We start from the raw sequence: 16,643 nt of genomic DNA, 5'->3' as shown, positions 1-16,643 counted from the left end.
GTAGTACTTGTTTCTTACCAAAACCTATGCTCTATGACACACAACAACAAATAATAAACTCTTTAAGAAATGTCTATTGTTAACTAATCAGCAATTCCAAATTCTTCTTTATCTTTTCCTTTTCCAATTAAAAGTGTAAGCTCCTGCATTTTAAACAAGCTCGCTGTCCATACTCAAGTGATGTCCGTTTTAATTTAAAGGGCAAAATAAAGGTATGAATTCCTTACTGTTTTCTTGCCGTTTGTCTACTTGCACAGGATGGCTTCACCGATTACTTTTTTCAGTTTATTACTCCACTTTCTTTAACAGAAAGGCTAATGTACTAGTCACCTGTCATTCACTCATAAAACAAGCCTTCACTCGCTGCTCTTTGTTTACACTGCAGGATGTTGGCTGCAAAAGAAAAAAGGACGCTCCCCTTGGCTCAACTACTGTATTACATTGTGTAAAGGGGCATTACAACTAAATGACCATAAAGCTTAGAAAAGCAGGAGCAGAAAATATTGGTTTTGGCTTTTTACTGATCACCAAGTGAATATCAGCCGATTACGATTGTGTTCCAGTCATTCGGAGCATCCCTAGTTTTGATATAAGTAAGAAAGTCCAATGGAGACGAACATGGCTGATTTAAGGACGGGCAGGTCTGAGCTCTGAGAGGAGATTGAAGGAGTTGAGCCTTTTTAGTTTAAGCAATGAGAGGTGACATGATTGAAGATTTTAAAAGTATGAAAGTAATTTATACAGTGGATTCATGCTATTGTTTTAAAATAAATTCTTCAACAACAACACAAAGACATGGTTAAGGTTAAATTTCACACAAATGTTAGAAAGTTTAGTTTTTTTTGCACAAATAATTATAGATAAACACATGGAAAAAAATGACCAAATAGTGTGGTAGAGAGTAAGATTCTTAAATCTTGACTTGTTATTTTTTTGGAGAACCTATTGGAATGGGATTGGCAAATTTGTTGGGCTGAACGTTTGAATCCTCGTCCAGCTTTTTCTCTCTCTCTTTGGAGTTTGCCAGTTCTTCCCATCTGTGTAGTTTTTCTCTGAGTACTCCGGTTTTCCTTCCACATCTCACAGATGAGTGTGGTACTACCGAGTGTCCCAATGCGGATGACAGCTTGAGTGGTCCCAATGGTGGACTGGGCCCTGCACACACTTGTTTCCTGATTGACACTCAGCACATACCAGAGTTGGATTGAGTGAATCGGAGAATGTTACCTCAGGGGTTCTCAAACTTGGTCCTGGGGGGACCCCCTGTGGCTGCAGGTTTTTGTTCCAGCCAGATTCCTGATCAGTGACAACACCTGATAACGCTGGTCTCATTTAAATAGCTGGTATTTGCTCTTCTCTTATCCTACATTCAGAAAAGTATACTAGCATGATTTTACATTTATAAGACATTTAAAAATATTTCTGTTTTTGCTATTGATTTAAATGCTTAACTCTCTTTTGTTGATTTCATTATATTTTGCCCTTTCTCTGTGCAGTTTGCTCCCTTTATTGTATCTTAATAATAATAACAGTTAAAAACAAGCAGAGCAGACACCAAGGCAAACAACACTGAATCATGAAAGGCTGCAACTACTTTAACATCAGACCCACTAATTAGTAAATAACATATTAGTTAAACGATTAGAACACCTGGAAAAGTAGAATGAAAATATAGATGAAAATATTGTTAAGAAAAAAATATTCTCATGTAACTGCGTAGTACAATTTTTTTTTTACCAAACTTAGTTTTCTAATTTCAACATTATTCCCAAAACATGGAATCTGGGAAATAACAGTTCCCTGAATTAGCTCAGGAGACCAATTAACCCTGTCAGCCGTGGACTTTCTGTTTTTATGAGAAAAAATATTTTGCAAGATATTCTATTTTTGGGGTGTCTAGGAAGCTCAAAAGTGAAAATACAAAAAATAATCACTGTTATTATACAATAGCTGCCAAATACTTCAATCTTCTTGAGGAAATAAAATTGAACATGGAGCTACTTACTATTTGGTGCGCACAGTCTGGAAGTGTCCATTTTCACTTGCGTGTTTCGTGGACTGTATGCCACCTGGCAGCACCCAAAGCAACTGCTGCCTCCCTCCAGTCTGCCCTAATAGTAGCTCGCCCTCTTCCAACGGCTGCAAACGCGCCTGTGCTTTACAAAAATGGCTGCATATACTAGTAAAAGGATGTCAGGGCCTAAAGGGTTAAAAACAGAAGCTAATTGCAACTACAGTGGGACCCCAGGACTGAGTTTGAGAGCCTCTGTGTTAGATCAATCCTTCTGTTTTCAGAACCCATTCACATATCTAGTGTTTAAATTCAAGATGTTTGGAAGGTGAAGCCTGGGCTGGAAGCTTTGGGATTAAGGAAAGAATCAACGTTGGATTGCGCCACAGCCCGCCACAGAGCACGCTTGACATTCATGCTCATCCATACCTGGTCAAATCAGATGCTTTTGTGTCTTGGGAAACAAAATGGAGTACTTGGACACAACCCCATACACAAACAGGGGGCTGTTTATTTGTTTTTATTTGGTTCCTACCTGCCATTCAGTGCTGCTTGCCCAGATTTTACACAATACACTACTAGGTGGGTTTAGGAGTTGGATGGATGGATGGGGAAAATGTGCAGACTCCACACAGTGAGTGCTTCTAAATAAAAATGCTGTATCTTTCGTAATCTTGTTTCTTGAGTTGGCCATTCAGAAGTCACAACACACATATTAAAGTCAAGGCTGGGGGGCTGTCAAGAGGCAGGGCCTGTTAAAGCCCATTGTAGCACTTCTTGTGTGATTTTGGACTATACAAAAATAAATTGTATTGTAGTGTATATTAAAGCTCTTTATCCAGAATCTTCTTAACAAATCTTTTAAAATCTCACGACGTCTGACATTTTATGTGTCAGAAAGCAATGCTTCCTAGGGTAGGCACAGATGATAGGAAACGCAAAGAGGCATGGAAAACAAAATGGAGGAATCCTGTCAAGCAAAAATACAACTCCAAGAACTGAAACTCGCGATGTACCGTTACCTAAAGAATTCCATGAACCTGGTAGCCGGTATGCAATCCACAAAGAAAACGTACTTGGCGGGTATGTTTATTATTTTATAATGGGGAAGAAAGGGTCTTCCTAACTTGCACATTTGCATACCTATTGTTGTAACTCGGGGTACTGGCGCAGTGGACGTTGCTTATTGTTATTACTGGTTGATGTTTTGAAACCAAAACAAGAAAAGCAAAAAGCAGCATTTTCAATAGGAATTTTTCAACTAGGTAGGAAAGTAAATCAGAAATATGAAGAGAGATGTTAATTTGAAAGAATTTAATGGCTGGATCCCAAGGACTTGACTTTCCACAAAAAAATATTTAAAACATCTGAACCTTTAGGTTTAAACAAAGGGAGAAATGGAAATGAAAACGTCTCTATATGTAGGAAGTTTAGGTCACGTCTTGATGAAGGCTCCTAATTATGTGCTAACAGACCGGGGCTGCTCCCTGGTACGGTGTGCTGGTTTAGTTTGTATCCCTAAGGGAATATGGCTGCAGATCGCTTACCCATAACCCTTCAAAAATTTATAGTTGAGACTTTGGGTCTTGACGCCTCTTTCCATTTGGCGAGAATCCACAATATATTATTCTACCATAACGCAATTCCTAAAACCTTTGGGTGTATGTCATCAAGCTGTGCAGAAAATATTTTCCATTTATATCCTGTCTTTAGTTTAAAGTTGATTCAGTAAGGAATGGTGAATTGCTCATAATTACTAACAACAAGCTCTCCTGATTTGTGTCTCTGGAAAGGTGTCCACAATTCTGGAATTCTGGGTAAAAAAGACTGTATCCACTCAAACTAAATGTAGACAATGTGCACTGCAATGGACATAAAAAGCATGTTTGGCTTTCATTTTAACATGAACTTGGACTCCTGAATACTTGCCACTCATGATGGAGGCTCCATGATACTCTTGCAGGCAACTAAGTTGTCTCTGTATTCAAGACCACAACGTTCTAGTATGTGTACAAGTTTGTCAGACAGTCCTGCTGCCTGTAGTTGCTTAGCTGATTCAAAGAGGAGGAAACTCTCATGGACAGCTCCGCTGAAGTAGGACCCAAGTACCTGAGATATCTGTTCTATTTTTTAGCGTCTTTTGTTTCATCAGCCATAAAAACGTCCCTCTCGTTCACTTCTTCTATTAGTTGTGTTCTGACCATGTCTGCCAAACACCTCAGCACCTCATTCTGAAGTACTTTGCTGGTGTGCTCTGCATTATGAATACTTGTCATGCTTAGCAAATGTTTCCAGAATGGCCACAAAGTTTCCTTTATTTTCAGATTCTTGCTGACTCGTCATGTCCTCTATGTGCACTGTTTTGTGTGGCTGTAATTAATACGTGGGGGAGTCAAGCTAAAGTTAGAAAATGGGATTTATTAGAAAATGGAGCGAACCTTCACAAAACTGGTAATGTCATTTCTCAATGTCGTCTCCACCCTTCTCAATGCACTTGCGCCACCTGCCTGGATTCCAGCAGAATAAAAGGTTTTGTCTTGTCCCCTCAACCACTCGTGCACCACTTTCTTCACGTTGTCATCTGTCTTGAATCGACGACCACCCAGATGTTTTTTTAGCAGTCCAAAAAACGTGGAAATCCCAGGGTGCCAAATCTGGTGAATAAGGAGGATGTGGCAATACCTCAGACTTCAGTTACTCCAGATAAGCCTCGGTGTCCTCAGCAGTGTGTTTATTGTCTTGCAGCAAAAGGACTCCTTGAGACAGCAGTCCGCACTTCTTGGATTGAATAGCAGGCCTCACATTGGTCTCCAGCAAGACACAGTAACTGGCATTAGTGATTGTAGTACCCCTTGACATGTAGCATTCGACAATAACTCGGGTTCACGACAAGGCAAAACCTTTTATTCTGCTGGAATCCTGGCACTGCCAGTCAAGTGCATTGAGAAGGGTGGAGACGACATTGAGAAATGGCAGTAGCAGTTTTGTTAAGGTTCGGCCCATTTTCTAATAAATCCCATTTTCTAACTTCAGCGTGCCTCCCCCTCGTAGTACTTTGCTTATTGTTTTAATATAATTTCAATTTTCTTTAACCTGTTTGTTTGGGTTTAAGGCATTTAGCAGAGGTGCCATTATTTTTCACTGCCACCTGATAGTCCCTCCATGCAATCATTGCCTGTTTATGCCGTTCAGACTTTCCATGCACTGCAAATCCCCTCTCTTTGTAAGTCGCTTTTTTCCAGGTGGGAAATCCTGAGGGTGAGTCTAATAGTCTCGGAGCTGTCGGGAGGGCTAAAGTCTCTGCAGATGTCACAATATGCAGAGCCCAAATTTTTTGAGTATTCAAGCCAGGGGTGAATACTGTACCAGACCACCTTGAATCTTCTTCTCCTGTCTCCTATCCGAGTCTTTGGGTGTAGTTTCAAAACTGGCTGCATCGGTGGATCATCTCTGCAGTTTCTGATATCTGCAGATTAGGACAAACAAACACTTAGAAACACATCTACTGGTGGAGCAGTGCAGGTAGAAGCACATGACCCCTCTGTCTGCGTCTCACCCTCAGTTTCACTCCCAGTCTCTCTCTGTTCTGTGCCACTTCACTACAAACCATCCGGCTCTCCAGCTGACCAGTCTTCTTACTCTCTTTGCTGTCTCTGGTACTGAATGGATTTTCTCCTCCTCATCTTTCTTTTTTTAATAAAGAAGTACATTGTGTCATTTTTTCTCTTTATTTTGGAAAGCAAAAACAACTGCTAAGCCAAATGTCACAAGAAATTCTTAGTTAACATTATCGTAGCATTACAATTCAAAGCTGATGAAATATGTTTTCAGTGTATATCTGCTCTGCTTATACTTACACATCTTAAGAACAGGTAATTGTCTTTATGTAAAATATATTTTTTTAATTCTTATTGTGCAAAATAAATGGTCAAAAACATTTTACTCAACTTTAACAGCTCACCATAACTTACTGCTGTTCTGCTGTGTTGTCTATCACAATGTTAGCCGCCAGCTCGCGTAATAAGCTGTTAAATAACGAGACTCGTTAGAATTGGCTAACTTACTCATGGAAAATAAAAACACTGTAGTTTTAAAATATTCAACTAACCCTTATTTAATGAGTTGCTTGTTGTTTTTATGTCATTTTTCACCAACTTGACTTGACCTATGTGCCCACCTTAAGAGTTCAACAAGAAAATGTGTTTTATTTGTGTTCTGACTGTTCCCAGTGCATAAAACATTTTGCCCGTATATACTGTATCAGACCAAGAAAGCCTATGCATTATGAGTGGGGGGGTACAGAGGGGACTATGTTTTTTTTGTCATGGGTGCCCTTGAAGAGAAGCGCCACTGGATGTTGCCAACTTACATGAGGACTCACTGACTGAGGACAGAATCAATAGCCATTTAAGACTAACTTGGGCTGCCTCTGCTTCATTGCTGCGCACTAGTGGGCACTCTCTTTCATACATTAACTGTTTTAACAGTATAAAATAACCATAAATTGGTGTGGAAACGTTCTGAATATCATAAGGAGTCTAGTAAAACAGGCTGCTTCTAAACATTGATAAAATCTTTATATGAAAGAAGGATGATTGTGTGACTCTATGAAAAACATGTTTTTGTTGCTGAATGAAACTTATTATTGTATTCTGATTCTCTTGTCATTTTCTTCTTCCCTGTCGTCAAACTGTTATAAATCTTCATGGCATCTCTTCTTTGTGACTTTCAGAGGTGGGTGGCCCTGGCAGGCAGCCATTCGACTCAGAAGTGCTCATGGGGATGGAAGGCTGGTGTGTGGAGCAACACTAATTGGCAGCTGCTGGACCTTGACTGCTGCACACTGCTTTAAAAGGTCAGCTTTTAACTTACTGACATAACACTAAACAGCTCATTAGCAGACACATCATCTTAGGACTTATCTGCTATATAAACAGTGCATTTGTAAGGCGGCATAATCAGGATGACACTTCGACAAAGTCACTGTGGGGCTTCTTCAGTAAAATGTTTTAAGAGGCAGTTTTAGAGGCACTCATGGGGCGGAGTGGTAGCTCTGAGGCTAAGGATCTGTACTGGTATCCAGAAGGTTGGCAGTTCAAATCCCCATCACTGCCAAAAGAGATCCTACTCTACTGGGCCCTTGAGCAAGACCCTTAACCTGTAATTGCTCCAGGGGTGCTGCACAATGGCTGGCACTGCACTCTGACCCCAAGGGGTATGCAAAAACGAACAAATTCCTAATACAAGAAATTGTATAAGGCGAAATAAAGAACAAAAAAAAAAAGAAATCTGTCTACTCTAATATAGCATCCTTTCTGTTTATCTATCTATCTATCTATCTATCTATCTATCTATCTATCTATCTATCTATCTATCTATCTATCTATCTATCTATCTATCTATCTATCTATCTATCTATCTATCTATCTATCTATCTATCTATCTATCTATCTATCTATCTATCTATCTATCTATCTATCTATCTATCTGTGTCTCTGTCTCAACCATTGGTTCTCAAGTTCTGTCCTGGTGCACCACTGTGGCTGAAGGTTTTTATTGCAACCACTTTCATAAATCAGTGGGTCAGGCTGGCATCTAATGGACCTAATTATTAGGTCAATTAGGCCAGTCTGTTTCTTCTATTATTTTTCATTAAAGAAAGTGTGCTAGTATGAAATTTACATTTAGAAGAAGTTCAAAAATTAGCATTTTTGTTTGGCATAACTTTAAATTGCTAACTTTCTTTTACAGTTTTCTTTTCATTCAGCGTTTTCTATGAAGTTTGTTCTCTTAATTGTATCTGGATAGTGACAATTAGTGTCAAGCCACGTACACACACACACACCCACACACACACCCACAGATGACACTGAATGATAAAGTGGACTGCTAATGTGTCTGCTAATTAGAAAGAAAAGGTGCTCCTCAAATTCAGTCTTGTAGACCCTGTAACTATGAATGTTCATTTTGGCCATCATCTGCTTTTAACTGAACATTTTCTTTCATTAAGCAAACTATTATTTCCCAGTTTCTGCCTTCTTTTTGTGTTGCAATATACCATTTATTAATTTGTGTTGCATTGGGGTCAATAATTTATTTATTGATTTTTGCTTTTTAAGATTTTCCTTTTTTAATGCTCTGGTTTTTAACGCTTTAGCTTGCAAGCTAGAATGACACTAAACTCGCTACTTCCCTTTAGAGTATTTTGATACATTAATACATTAAATTATAAAGAAATGTAAATATCTATCTATCTATCTATCTATCTATCTATCTATCTATCTATCTATCTATCTATCTATCTATCTATCTATCTATCTATCTATCTATCTATCTATCTATCTATCTATCTATCTATCTGTCTTTCACACTTTATCACGTATCTGTCTATTGTAAGGGAAGGAAAGTCAAAAAAATGAAAGCAGACTCATAACTGAGATGATAAAAAACACAATTCACCAAGAATCAGAATATTAACCAGAAATTGTAGTCGAGAAGAAAAGCAAAGGATGGTAAGCTGAAATACTAATCGAGACATGTATTAAACATTTTTTAGAGGGTTGAATCCAAATCATGGACGATCAGTAAAGCATTGTGCTGGTATTTAAACTGTCATGTAGCTGATGTCGAGATCACACGCCCTGACCATTACGAGCAACGTCCTGGCAATGAAGTTCAGGAAATGGTGCCAATCTTCAAAATAAACAAAATGGTGTTACAGATTATTAATGATATCTGTAGTAATAGTAAAGTGCACTTTTTACTAGAACATGTAAAAATGAATAAACTAGGTGAGAAATGTTATTTGACATACAAAACAAAAATATTCATTACTCCAACCTCATGAAAAGCTAGTAAAACACTAAAAAGACATTTATAAGGGTAGTCACTGATTACACTCTAGAAGCAGAGCATCCTGTCTTTAGAAACGAGGCCCGAGGCTCTCAGTGACAGGATAGACAGACACAGACAGACAGTAGCACCCTGTCAGTCAAGTGCCCAAAGGTGACAGTACAGGAAGGGCTGGAAATTCCCAGTTCTCTGCTTTGTCCATTAAGCCCAAAGGATCACCCAGCTGACGGGGTCCATCACAGGGATCCATGCGGGTAAAGCTGAAAACAGATTGTCCATTCACAGTTAGGAGGCCAGTGATCTGCACCTTCATTTCCCAAGGGGGAAGAGTACGAATGTTTTGCCTCTTTATTAAGGTAGGTGGACTGGAGACGCCATTGGAGCCTGAGCTCTTTAAATGCTTCCTAAGGCTCTGAAGTGCGCTGATGCCAGGTTCTGCTAGAGGTCCTGTAAATCTTGGGCCCATCAAGCCAACAACGAGCAACGTCTGATCCAGCAGACTTAGAAGAGGTGGGATGGCAGCCTATTTGACATTCAGGAGAAAAGCTGGTACAGTGAGATGGAGACTTTTGGTCTTGTTCTTATATTCTTATTTAGAACAACACACTTTTTATAACAAAAAGCACATTTGAGATTACTTGTCACATTTTGCCTAAGAAAAACTGTCACCTGGGTAAATTTCATCTGAATGTGACGCTAAGCAATAATGAAGAGAGAAAGAGGAAGGTTTTGATTTGCATACAGTTTCTTACTTTTGAGTGTTTTTTGGCATTAAAAGGGTTTTTCTGGGTGCTCCCTAAGCCTTCTTCACACTTCTGTGTTTACGTGAGTTTGTTTCTACAGCTTTATAAAGTGTGTGTTTCCTACCACTGTCGTCAGATCAGTTCTGTTCAGGCCTCTTATTCACACCACATGTTACACACAAAGACACAATAAAACACACCATTGTGTGCATCACTGGGATTCTAACAAAGGAAAACTAACTGCATGGACAGTCGTGAGAAGTCAAGCAAAATGAAACCTTTTATTGGCTAACTAGAAAGATTACAATATGCAAGCTGATGAGGCAACTCAGGCCCCTTCTTCAGACAAGATGTAAAAGCTTGCATATTGTAATCTTTCTAGCTTGATTTCTCACTACATTCACAATGGCTAACACGGTACAACACCTGAGTACTGCATGGACAGTCGTCGTTGTTAACCCCCTGTTTCCTGCCATTATGTAGCATCCACCTTATCCAAGTTGAGGATCTTCTGGTGATTTTTGTTTTTTTTTTTTTCACTCAAGATTTTTACTTAGATACTAATTGACAGACTCAAATGGTGTTAATGCTCGAAAGCGCCTGCTGTCACTAAAAGCTTTTCTTACATTGTGAATGGCACAAACTTCGCTAGAAGTGAAATGCAATTTATTTTGCGGATTTATCTTTGCCAAACACCAAGTTTCACTTGTAAATTTGGTTTCACACAAACTATTTTGCTCATTACTGCTGCACAGGGTGAGTATATAAGAGTGTATAAGAGTGAGGGGGAAACAGAAAGGATGACTGGATGGAGACGTATCCAGCTGTAGTGTAGCTTCTGGACAGATCTGCACACCCCAGGCACTGAAGACTGCGAAGAGAAGCTAATTACGCAAGCATTCATTTATTCTGGAAAGATGGAAGACTTTTGCCTGTTTATATACAAATCCAAATCGTGTTATGTGATCTCATCTCCTGTTGAATTCTGCTCTGTACTTGTAATATTTCTATTGCACTATTATATTGTATTGAGGATTACTTGTGTTCTATTCTGTGTATTGTATTGTATTGAGCCCCTTCTTTTTTGACACCCACTGAATGCTCAACCTACCTGGTAAGGGGTCTCTCTTTTTGAACTGCCTTTCCAAGGTTTCTTCCATTTTTTCCCTACAAGGGTTTTTTTTGGGAGTTTTTCCTTGTCTTCTTAGAGAGTCAAGGCTGGGGGGCTGTCAAGTGGCAGGGCCTGTTAAAGCTCGGCACTTCTTGTGTGATTTTGATCTATACAAAAATAAATTGTATTGTATTGTATGTCAAAGTTGTCCTCACATAAACTTTCAGTCCCTATTACTTTACAATAGCATTCTCGACACAAAAATCTATCTCTATCTATTTTTTACCTTTATTTTTGAATTTCCTCATGGGATTATCTAATCCAGCCTAATAAAGTTAGACAGTTTCTTATTGCAGGTAATAATACAACAGCAAATAAGTAAGTCTTACTTGTAAGTGTTACTTTTAAAACACAAAGTCTGTAGTGTTTGAATGGTACGACCTGTATAAGGTAATGTCATGTTTAAGTAAATGTTTTGCTCTGAGGCCTGATAATGACGGAGATTATAAATGAGGACATTAGATAGATAGATACTTTATTAATCCTCAAGGGGAAATTCTCATACTCCAGCAGCAGCATACTGATAAAAACAATATTAATTAAAGAGTGACAAAAACACAGTGCAAGTTAAAAAGTGCAAGGTGGAGAGTGCGAGGCAGGTATAACAATCAATAACTTTGTATAATGTAACCGTTTAAACCCCTCCAGGATTGACTTTGCCCACCACTGGTTTAGTGGATGCAGTGGATTCTCCATGATTGACAGGAGCCTGCTCAGCGCCCGTCGCTCTGCCACAGATGTCAAACTGTCCAGCTCCGTACCTACAATAGAGCTTGCCTTCCTCACCAGTTTGTCCAGGCATGAGGCGTCCCTCTTCTTTATGCTGCCTCCCCAGCACACCACCGCATAGAAGAGGGCGCTCGCCACAACCGTCTGATAGAACATCTGCAGCATCTTATTGCAGATGTTGGAGGACACCAGCCATCTAAGGAAGAATAGTCGGCTGTGTCCTCTCTTGCACAGAGCATCAGTATTGGCAGTCCAGTCCAATTTATCATCCAGCTGCACTCCCAGGTATTTATAGGTCTGCTCCCTATGCACACAGTCACCTCTGATGATCACAGGGTCCATGAGAGGTCTGGGCCTCCTAAAATCCACCACCAGCTCCTTGGTTTTGCTGGTGTTCAAGTGTAGGTGGTTTGAGTCGCACCATTTAACAAAGTCCTTGATGAGGTTCCTATACTCCTCCTCCTGCCCACTCCTGATGCAGCCCACGATAGCAGTGTTGTCAGCAAACTTTTGCACGTGGCAGGACTCCGAGTTGTATTGGAAGTCTGATGTATATAGGCTGAACAGGACTGGAGAAAGCACAGTCCCCTGCGGCGCTCCTGTGCTGCTGACCACAATGTCAGACCTGCAATTCCCGAGACGCACATACTGAGGTCTGTCTGTAAGATAGTCCACGATCCATGCCACCAGGTATGAATCTACTCCCATCTCTGTCAGCTGTCATTAGAGGGTCAGCTCAGGTTGGACGGTTGGGAGACAAAGTCAGAGAGGTGAGATTGCATTGGTTTGGACATATGCAGAGGAGAGATGCTGGGTATATTGGGAAAAGGGTGCTAAGGATAAAGCTGCCAGGCAAGAGGAAAAGAGGAAGGCCTAAGAGAAGGTTTATGGATGTGGTGAGAGAGGACATGCAGGTGATGGGTGTACCAGAACAAGATCTAGAGGACAGAAAGATATGGAAGAAGATGATCCACTGTCACAACCCCTAACAGGAGCAGCTGAAAGAAGAAGAAGAAGGAGGGCGTGGTTTAAAGAGAAAAGGGGCGTCATCTTACGGGCCTCAGAGCGTCTCAGGTCACTGAATGAGCCTGAGGCTTCAGTGTGTCTCATCTGCAGCTGGATTGGGATACTGGAGAAAATTACCATCAAATCATTTAACAAAACCAAGACTTGTCCCTTCTGATTAGTTTGCTGCCTAGCAAATTTGTATTAGGAAGTGTAATGTGAAGTGATGAAGTATTGTCCCATTCAAGGCATTTTGGGAAAGCCTCTGACTCCCTTGGAACCCTGAATTACATGTTAAACTGAACAGATGGATTGACATGTAAGCTGTTGACTTGGTATGAGTGTGGTGTGGGTGAGATCAGGATGGACAAGTGTCCTGACTAGGTGGGGGTCCCACCTTATGGTGGCTCTCTGCAATTCAGCATTAGGTTAAGCAGGCTAAGATGTCTGAATAGGAAGATGGACATATGAACTGGTTGTTCTTGCCATAAGGATAAGTAATAAAGTACAGCTTATCCAACAGTAATGAGAACCAGCGGAAATCCATTCGGATGACTTCCTATGTAAATTGCACTGACACCTGCTGTAGCAATGAGATTATTTTCACTTATAACGCTTTCAACTGGCTGCTATCCAAGGATAACAAATTTCAGCGTTTGATCAGAGCATTTTTAACAGACTAAGTGCTTTCTTCTTAAATTTTCAGCAATGGAAAGATTTTTCCTTGTGGCAAATGAAGAGGAAATGAAACAGACAATACTAGGCAGAAAAATATGTTTGAATCTCATTACGCCCTTTTTGCTCTGTAACCCATTGATGACAGCTTCGTTTCTTTCCAGTTTGAGTTTATGTTACATCACTCCCGGTCAAGTGCGTTAAATAGGATATCCATGCATTTGGAAATGTAGTTTGATACAGCCATGCTGGAATGCTACAGGGTATCCGGGTGTTTGCTTCAGAGCCCTTGGCTTTAGTGCCCTCACAGAGTCTTACGTGACACTTTTTTACTGGCTTCTTGTCCTCCGAGGTCCTAACGTAACCTGTTTCCCTCACTAGTATTTAAGGAAGGCAGAAGAAAAATGTTAAATGAATTTCACATATTGGGCTACCGGTGCCCCTCGTAGATGTGACTCTAGGACCACTCACTCTCCAGTTCTACCCACATGTCTGAAAATGAGAACCCAGCCTGCCAAGATTAAGATGCGCCTCCTGAGCTTTCCTCACAAGTTCATATTGTATTGAACAAAAATGTCCTGTTCATTTACAATGAATATGATAAGGAATATCAGTTAAAAATATAAAATATAATAATCACATAAATATTCTACTCCATCACGTCAATATCGAGTAGGTGCGCCTTTGGCACCTATGATAGCCTTGTGTCCGTGTCAACTTTGCACATCTGGACGCTGACATTTTTCCTCATTCTTCTTTGTAAAACAGCTCAAGCTCTGTCAGGTCACGTGGGGATTGTGAATGAGCAGCTGTTATCAGGTCCGGCCACAACTTCTCAATAAGACTGAGATCTGACATTAACATTGGTGTTTCAAAGCCATTCCAGTGTAGCTTTGACTTCCTGGGGAAAAAAAATCTCTCAAGGTGTAGGTTTCTTTCAGACTGCATCAGGTTGTCCTATTGGATTTTTCTTGTATTTTGCTATATTAATTTTCCTGAATCCCAATTAGTTGATAAGCGGTACTTTATATCAAAGTGTAATACTCAAATATATGGTTAACTAGGGGGTTCCCCCCTACTCGCTTCACTCGCCAACCCCCCTACTTGCTTCGCTCGCCAACCTCCCAGGCCTGCGCTATCCACCAGCCACTTTGTGTCCCTGCCGCTCACATTGTAAAGAAGGGGTCGCTCCTTCGAAACCCCCTCTTAAACAGTGATTCAATGGGAAACAAATAGTTTTTCTTTAACCTCCTCTTTGCTCGATCAGCTGCTGGCTTGCTGCTGCTGCTGTGCCACATGATCTGCATCTCACACGGCACTTCAAACATTTAAAAGCCTGTACAGCAGCTGTCCTACTCTTTGTCTTTTATTTCCGGCCCCGGCCGTGGTTAAATCTCGTCTCACAGGACATGAGTTCTTGATATTTTTTAGTTTATAATTTAAAAACGGAATAAGAATCTGAAAATCTAACAACATCACATTAAAGTTTGATAAATTCTGAAAAGAATGATACCAAATATATATATGTAGGTTTTAAAATAAGCCCAATTTAAAGCGTGACATAAAAATGTCACTGTTGCACTTTTAGGCTTAGGATTTTATATATATATAGAGTAGATTTGACCGTGTGTGTTAAGTAAGCTACTGCTAAGTGACATTTTAACACCATTTAGTGATTATCACCTGGTAAGATTATAAGGCCTAATCGATTTTTTTCTGTTTTCCACCTGTAGTCAGAAGAACATACGAGAAGTGGCCATTCGGTCCATCAGGACTCATTTGATTAGCTAATCACTAAGCTGTCCTGATATCTCATCACGATACTTTGAAAAGTTGTCAAGGTTTCCGCTTCAACTCCAAAATTTGGTAAACTGTTTCCGAAGCTTGTGACTCTTTGTGTGATAACATGCTTCCTGGCTTCAGTCATAAACGCACTCCGACTTAATCAAGACCAGTGTCCACACGTGTATGCGATTTCGCTGTTGAATTGAAAGAACTCTGCAAGATCAACTTTGTCTGTAGCCAGTGGCGAAGCTTGAGTTCGTGCCGCTTGGTGCAAGGCAGTGCTTCAATTTGCCACCTTCTAACATATCTGAATATGTTAACCTATTTAAATAAAAAATTAAAATGACGTATAGAGAAAAATTAAGATAAATTTTGCATAGATTTATTCATATATAGAGAAAAAGCAATAATTTTTCACTTATTATTATTTATCAGCATGAACTAGACAAGAATATAGTATAGACGCACTGATAAACCATGTTCTAATGATTAGTTTAATATAATTACGCTGAGAAAACCAGAACCAGTGTAGTGTACAAGTGAGAGGTGGGGATGTTTTCTGCGCAGAGCAAGAACGCATTCGGATTGATGACAAAACAAAATCATAAATTGTAAATGAGTTGTTTATCTTCCTAGAAATTATTATCGATGTAATGTTTATGTTTATTTTTGTTATTGCCTCATAAATTTCAACTACTCTGTCTGATGCTGTCACAGAAGGACAGTCTGAAAATTATTTTTGAAGCATTTGTGGATAAAAATCTGAGAATTTTACTTTTTTTATTGATGAGTGATATTTTTCCGAACCCTGCTGCTTACACACGAATTGTTCTGAGCCTTTCTGCCAATAATGGCGCCCCCTACGCCATTGACTGTACCTTTGAGAATTCTGAAGACCAGGATTAGGTGCCCACACTGCCATCTCGGCTCAGGACTGAAGAGGTTCAGGTCTCTGAGCCTGTCAGAGTTGGGTATGCCATTTAATTCTACTGCTGCTATTTCTTTTTTTAGCTTGGTGACCAGAATGGCACACGGGATTCCAGAAGCAGGCTCTCAAGTACACTAGGCCAGTGGTTTCCAATTTCCATCCTAGGAGACCCCTTTGGTTGCAGGTTTTTGTTCTGAGGAGTTTCACAATTACCGAGTCATTTTTTCATTAGCTGGCATTTAGAAAAACACAGCAGTGTGAGATTTACATTCACTAGAAACTGAGAAATATTTCAGTTATTCCCTTTGTTCTATCTTCTTAACTATCGTTTGCTATTTTCTGATGAACTCACCCTTTTCTGTAGAATTTGCATCCTTAATTGTCTCCTAATTATGACAATTAACAATGAATGAGGGTCAAATGACATATCGGCAACATATTCTGGCCAACGTTTCAACACTCATTTCTAAGAATGCAAAGACCGTTATTAATTCAGACAGCTTAAGAATAAAGATGATTTGACTTGAAAGTGACTTTGTGCTCTTTGTTTACCAAATGTTTCCACCTTTTTGGCCTCAAACTGTCTGTGTCACCTGAAGATGTGATAGTAATATTGCACTGAAGGTGTTACTTAATGACCAGAGCTACCCATCAAAGCCTGACTTGACTTTACTGTGCACACACAGCTCAAAACCAGTGAACTCATTAAAGTCTTTGGGCTTGCAAGGCAGGCTAAAATGAGGG

The 16,643-nt window shown here is 39.9% G+C and overlaps 1 protein-coding gene across 2 annotated transcripts in view; it reads left to right on the top strand.

Annotated features, from left to right (window-relative positions):
- Window positions 1-16,643, top strand: part of prss12 (serine protease 12) — a 153,114-nt gene that overhangs the window by 94,196 nt on the left and 42,275 nt on the right. For both annotated transcript variants that reach the window (XM_028804991.2, XM_028804990.2), the window contains exon 11: window positions 6,744-6,866. In XM_028804991.2, coding sequence (XP_028660824.1) covers window positions 6,744-6,866 — 123 coding nt within the window. The remainder of the gene's footprint in view (window positions 1-6,743; window positions 6,867-16,643) is intronic.

The sequence above is a fragment of the Erpetoichthys calabaricus genome, chromosome 7 (assembly GCF_900747795.2).
Source record: "Erpetoichthys calabaricus chromosome 7, fErpCal1.3, whole genome shotgun sequence".
Lineage (NCBI taxonomy): Eukaryota > Metazoa > Chordata > Cladistia > Polypteriformes > Polypteridae > Erpetoichthys > Erpetoichthys calabaricus.
Note: the sequence above shows the minus strand (reverse complement) of the source record. Positions and strands in the feature narration are given on the sequence as shown.